Source organism: Limulus polyphemus, unplaced genomic scaffold, assembly GCF_000517525.1.
Source record: "Limulus polyphemus unplaced genomic scaffold, Limulus_polyphemus-2.1.2 Scaffold5655, whole genome shotgun sequence".
NCBI lineage: Eukaryota > Metazoa > Arthropoda > Merostomata > Xiphosura > Limulidae > Limulus > Limulus polyphemus.
Window position 1 is genome coordinate 7,195 of NW_013671265.1, and position 6,629 is coordinate 13,823.

Here is a 6,629-nt window from a genome sequence, read left to right on the forward strand (position 1 = left end):
CATCATTACAGAAACCTGCAGATTGCAGGCATCACGACCTGGTTATACAATATAACCGAGAATAAATACTGGCATCATAACAATATTATAGAAATATGGAGACGGCCACTATGACCTTGTTAACCATCATTACAGAAACCTGCAGATTGCAGGCATCACGACCTTGTTAGACAGTGACCTTGTTAAGCATCATTACAGAAACCTGCATCACGACCTTGTTAGACAGTGACCTTGTTAAGCATCATTACAGAAACCTGCAGATTGCAGGCATCACGACCTGGTTATACAATATAACCGAGAATAAATATTGGCATCATAACAATATTATAGAAATATGGAGACGGCCACTATGACCTTGTTAAGCATCATTACAGAAACCTGCAGATTGCAGGCATCACGACCTTGTTAGACAGTGACCTTGTTAAGCATCATTACAGAAACCTGCATCACGACCTTGTTAGACAATATTCGAGACAAGAACTCATTTGGTTAAAACAAAAGTTTTTTGAACCGAAATTCTGATTCAATAAAACCAATCTCGGGGGCAGTTTGAAAATACAGAGAGATGTAATTTATACATCATTGTTTAACACCAGCTATTCCACTTACAGCACCCTATTTAAGATTCACAAAAATATCTGCTTGCACCCTGTGAAAAACATTATTACGTATTTTATATCTTCATAACGTGAAGTCTTGCTCCGCGTGATTCAGGCTTAAAAGTTGATTTCCTATAAATAAAAAAAAAAGTTAATTTATTTTTAAAGCATACTTTGGTGTATATTTATAGCAGCATTCGGTATAAATGTCAGTTCCTTGTAAAGGTGTTTCAAGATGTCTAGATATGATCATATACTTCTAGCTATTGTATTTAAAGTGTATTAATAGTCAGTAAGACGTGTATATGTTTGTGTGAATCACGCTAATATATCAAATTTGATTTATTCCACTGGATTTAAATTAATCATTCGTGACGACAGCTTACAATGGGTTGTAGGAAATATATATATCTATTATTTAAGTTTAGGTACAACGTTGCAATCGTTAGTGCGATATTTGTCAAGTAATACATTTGAAATATCATAATGAAAAGAGAGTGAAAGCACGTGACATGTACGTCAAATATGATTTTTATAGTTTGCCCGTTTTTCATTTTAAGACTAATTATTTACTGTAATTATTGTTGTAAAATCTTTAGCAGTTCTTATGCTAGAAGTTATTCCATGAATTTGTTTAAAGAATGAGATGTACCTGGATGTTTACTAATTGTAGGTGCACGTGGTTTGATTAGTAAGGCTTCATTAATTTTCCTTTTGGTTATGTTTCAAGATGGTAGCTGTATGTTCAGAAAATGTACGTTATTGGTTTGCATATGGCTGTATACGTTAGGTTTTTTTTTTATTCATATGTTTAAATTAAGCCCTGTTTCACCTAGATAAAAGTTAAAACATTTGTTTCATTGATTTTTCTAAATGATTCCAGATCGGGTGCGTTCCTTATATATCGTTCTTAACGTTCGTTTATTTACATTCCCGAGGTGAGAATGAAGTTTGTATTAATATTTATGTTGTGTTTTCCATATTTCTTTAAGAGGTTACAAGTAAATAGAATGTTATTTTGTGTGATAGGTTGTTCCAGATTGTGATTGATGTATTTAGGAAACTGGTTGGTTATTTGGTAAACTACCGTAATTGGAAGTTTGTTTGTTTCATTAAAACATTAAGTTAAGTGTGTAATTTCATCATCATTGTTTTCACTGGTGCATATAGTGTAAGCTAAGTGTATTAAGCCTAATTTCTTGCCTGCTGTACGAGTGGAAAGCCCGTTAATGTAACTGTCACTGTGTGTCTTTTCTGTGAACCATTCTTCTAACACTATTGGAGGATGTTACAATTTAAAAAGTTAATTGAGTAATTATTTTCACGTTCTACAGTAAATTTCATATATTTAGGTAAGTTGTTGCATAAATAGTGTTTGTTCCTGACTGGGATCCACAATACTATAAACAAAATAATCGACAAACATAAATCTCCTTCAGCTTTCCACAACTACTTCCAACACGAAGAATCAAACACAGACTAGACATGGGAAACATTGGCCACTATCTACACCGACGGGTTTTCTGGCTCAGATACGTTGATGATGTTTCACAATACTATAAACAAAATAATCGACAAACATAAATCTCCTTCAGCTTTCCACAACTACTTCCAACACGAAGAATCAAACACAGACTAGACATGGGAAACATTGGCCACTATCTACACCGACGGGTTTTCTGGCTCAGATACGTTGATGATGTTTAAATGAGATGATGTATTGTTACTTGTAGAACTTCACGACAGGGGGTTTGGTTTAGCATAAAGCTACACGAGGAAACGAACCTCGGATTTTAGCGATGCATGTCCAGAAATTTATAACATTGCCTCACAAGATCCTGATGCTTGAAATATCCAGATTCATGTAATACTGCCTAAAAGGGTCATGGTAACAGTAGTTTCTGGGTTGATATAATACTTTCTAACAAGGCCGTATGGTAGTCTCTAAGGTTTGTATAATATTGTGTAACAATATCGTAGTACGGGCAGTCTCCAGATTTAATATCACTGTATAACATGGTCATGGTACACGTAGTCTCCAGATTTAACAACACTGTATACGTGGTCACGGTACACGTAGTCTCCATATTTAACAACACTGTATACGTGGTCACGGTACACGTAGTCTCCAGATTTAACAACACTCTATACGTGGTCACGGTACACGTAGTCTCCAGATTTAACAACACTATATAACATGGTCGTGGTAAACACAGTTCCCTATTTCTAGCTAGAACTGTCACCTGAAATCAGTTATCAAGGTTCAAACAGTGTTTGTTATCAGGTATGCTATGAATAGAAACAGATCACAAGCCTTGTTACAATAACTCTTATTAGCTCATTATGTCTCATTACATGATAAAAATAATTGAACGTAATTTTCAAACGTATATAGCTACGTTCCGCTTATATATATCTTTTATATGTATTCAGGAATGTTTGTATTTAACGTTAAGTTTGCGTCTTAATGAGGTCCAGATTGGTGATAATTATAGAGTATGCAACATCCGGAAAATTTTCGGATTTACTAGAAATAGGCAAGAACGATAGCTCTAAATTAAAGCGTCCATTTTGTGAAGACAAAACTGGAAAGGTTTTCAACATTCTTTGCACTTCCTTTAACATACATTTCCCATTTTCTGGCCAAAAGTCGGTTTATTTTTTCTGTGCTCTTTCCTGCCTGTTTTAAAGCATAGAAAACAATGGTAGAACACTGTGGAAACATCTGGAAAGTGTTGTGAAATCTTGACACGTTGAATACGTAACTAAGCATTCCAGAACAAAACTAGTAAGATTTTGGTAAATAATTGTTTTTATTACGGAAATAAATCTTGTTCTTACAATCCTCATCCATGAATATACATGTATATGTTGTTGGGATTAGGAAGAGTTTATAATTATTCTCAAATCCTTCGTACTTATTAGCCAAACGTTACCTTGAAATGGTCTGTGGTCTGTTTATCTTAACACTAAACCACATAAAGACATTGGTATATCATGCATTATACGACTCTGAGAAAACATAACAGTACTGATTCAAACAACACAAAACCATTATAAAGGTAAAAAACAAAAGTAATAATTTACGCAGTCTAAACTGTAAAACGATTTTTTTTGTTTTACAATATAATTATACATATTATGATACATTTAAATAAGCCTATAAATAAGTTCTATAACACCAGATGGAATACTTGACTTAGCTGTTTTAGAGAAGGCTGATATAATATTCAACTGTCTTAACTTAAATTTGATATATAAAAAGCATTTCGTATGACTGTTCATATATATTAAAAAACATGGATTGTAAGCAAATAGAAATTCAATAACAAACTTTTATACTGATGTGAAATAAACACATTATCGGTAAGAAAATACTATTCAACGTGTTATTAGCGCATCATAAAAAACAGTATTTTTTGTAAGTTTCCGAGTCTTGCTCCGAAAAAGCTAATTTCTTTAGTGTTCCACGCACTGCCATCCTGACCTCTGCTACTCAGAGCTATGTTCCATCACAACTAGTGTTAAGTATGTCTGTTGCAAACGCAACTTGAGCGCGGGCTTTTTACTTTACTCAGCGAATTAAGTGTCAGATCTTTCAACGATGACATATGAAACGAATCTTGGTCTTTCTTATCTTTTCTACCCATTGTCTGTCTCTACCCAAGCAATAATCTTTCCTTCCCAACCAGGAAGAACCTCATCCTCGTAAAGTACCTGAAAAAAAAAAAAGGTTTAAATAGTCACTGAATAAACAAACGGGACCTTCTATACGCTAAATAATACATCCGTAAAAATGAATTTATTAATCTACATAATAGTTGAAAAAAAATGCGATAACAATTGAAGCAAGTTTAAATATGGCAGGGAAAATAATATATGTTTTCAGGTGTATTCAATAATTTGTATATGTTTTCAGTTTTCGTGCGGATGTTCATTAAAACCGGTGTAAACAGGAAGTAAGAAGTCGGAAACTTGAGTAAACATATCAGAGTAGTCATTCCATAGAGCGTATACTTGCTTAGGCACTGGCAAAGTGGTACACATATGTGTACATGTTAGAACGAGCTGGGAGTTGACCTAAAATTAAATACTCACTATGTACATACACTAGGATTATGGGATACAATACTAAGACTTTATGGTATACACATAATCCTTCGTGGTGAATAACCCCTTTCCTATCTCTTAGTTCCAGTATCCAGATAAACTACTCTTTAGAGTTCAAAAGCAGTTGATGTTACAGTAAAAGCCACAACATGCCTGGATAGTACAAGTATGTACAAGATATATATTTCTATTTCTATTATTATTTGTCTCATATTGATATTTGAGTATTTCCTTTGCTCACGTGTCCGGTTTTGCTCTTTGTTTTTGTCCTTTTATTATTGCTATAAGTAGAGCTACACAAGTCATATGGTCATCTCTAATTCTGAGCTAGTCAACAGCACTCATGTCCAACTCTTGAGCTACTCTTCACCGAACGAATAGTGAGATTTGACCATCACTCACCGTATGGATCGCGTTTTTGTGGAAATGGGACGCGAACCACGAATCCTTATATTTACGTCCCGAGCACGTTAACCACTAGGCCGCGTCAAGTCCGTTTTATCTGTGAATACCACACTTACACCTGTGGTTTTTATAAGGATATGTAACTTTCAATGTTTCGATATTTGTCTCCCAAATTGCCTTCCGATGACTCAGCAGTAAGTTCGAGAGTTTATCATGCTAAAAATGGGGTTTCGATACCCGCGGCGGGCATAGCACAATACAAATAGCTCATTGTAGCTTTGTGCGTAACAAAAACGAGCAGTTATTCCAAACGACTGGAATTAGAAAAGGAGAAGTTTGCACATGTAAACATTAAAACGTCTTCACTTGGCTGAATTTCAAAGTAGTTTGACCAAATAATCAGTTGAAGTAATCTATATAAATGGAGCCTGACCCAAATGCTAACCACGATCTTTTGAATGCCTAAGTCAAAAGGGGAAGTTTGCACATGTAAACATTAAAACGTCTTCACTTCGGCTGAATTTCAAAGTACTTTAATCAGTAGAATCAGTTGAAGTAATCTATATAAATGGAGCCTGACCTAAATGCTAACCACGATCTTTTGAATGCTTAAATCAGCATTCTCCAAGTAATTTTTATTTTAATTATGTTTCAGTACTTGCACTGTTACCTTTAGCTCTAAATCTCTGTTATTTTAATGATTTAATCTATGTGCACTGTCTGTTTCTTGCGTACCAAATCATTCATTCGTTCAATGATACTAATCTACACTTATTGTTGCTTTCGCTCTACATGATTCGTTCTTTTAATTATGTTAATCTACTTGTACTATCTTTTTAGCTCTAAAACACTCGTTGTTTTAATGATTTTAATCTACATTCTACATATTCAGTCTCTTCCCCTTATTTTAATCTCATGCACTGCCTCATTTGCATCAAAAGAACTATTTCACTCAGTGCTATGGAAATTTACCACAATATTTTGCAATTACCCCTCATTAGGTCAAAAACCTATGGTAATTTTTCCATCCTAAGAACTTGTTCAGCAATGTACGTGCTAGAATAATTACTTTAGACTGCGTGATCATTACTTTGAACTTTGGTGGCTCAGCCTTGATTATTTCGCCTGTAATGCCCTAACCCTTAAATACTGACTTGTTTTATATCGTTCACTTCCAGCGAGGTCCACATAGTGAATAATTTTATATTTTTTCCTGTTATATCACCAAATGTAGCCCCAGAAGTAAGTTGTGGCATTAACTACAATGCTTGTGGTACTTTCGTATAAACTGTTTTCTGTGACTCATACGCTATTAGGGACGCTGTAACAAACAAAGCCATGGAATTTGGTTTATAAATAGTTTAGAAAAATGTATAGGACTAATTTTATTGGCAACAACATCTCTAGTAATAAATGAATATAATATATATGAATCTTCCATCGCGATTTGTTCACACGCGAAAAATAAATATTTAAATATTGTTACGTATCTGCTTGTTTGATAATTTCCAGTGT

At 34.2% G+C, this 6,629-nt stretch overlaps 1 protein-coding gene across 1 annotated transcript in view; it reads right to left on the reverse strand.

The window, feature by feature from the left end:
- Positions 1-673: 673 nt before the first annotated feature.
- The window catches only part of LOC111089241 (dixin-A-like), a 29,271-nt gene continuing 23,315 nt past the window's right edge, over positions 674-6,629 (reverse strand). Inside the window, exon 8 of the mRNA XM_022401382.1 lies at positions 674-731. Within this exon, the coding sequence (XP_022257090.1) occupies positions 674-731 (58 nt within the window). The remainder of the gene's footprint in view (positions 732-6,629) is intronic.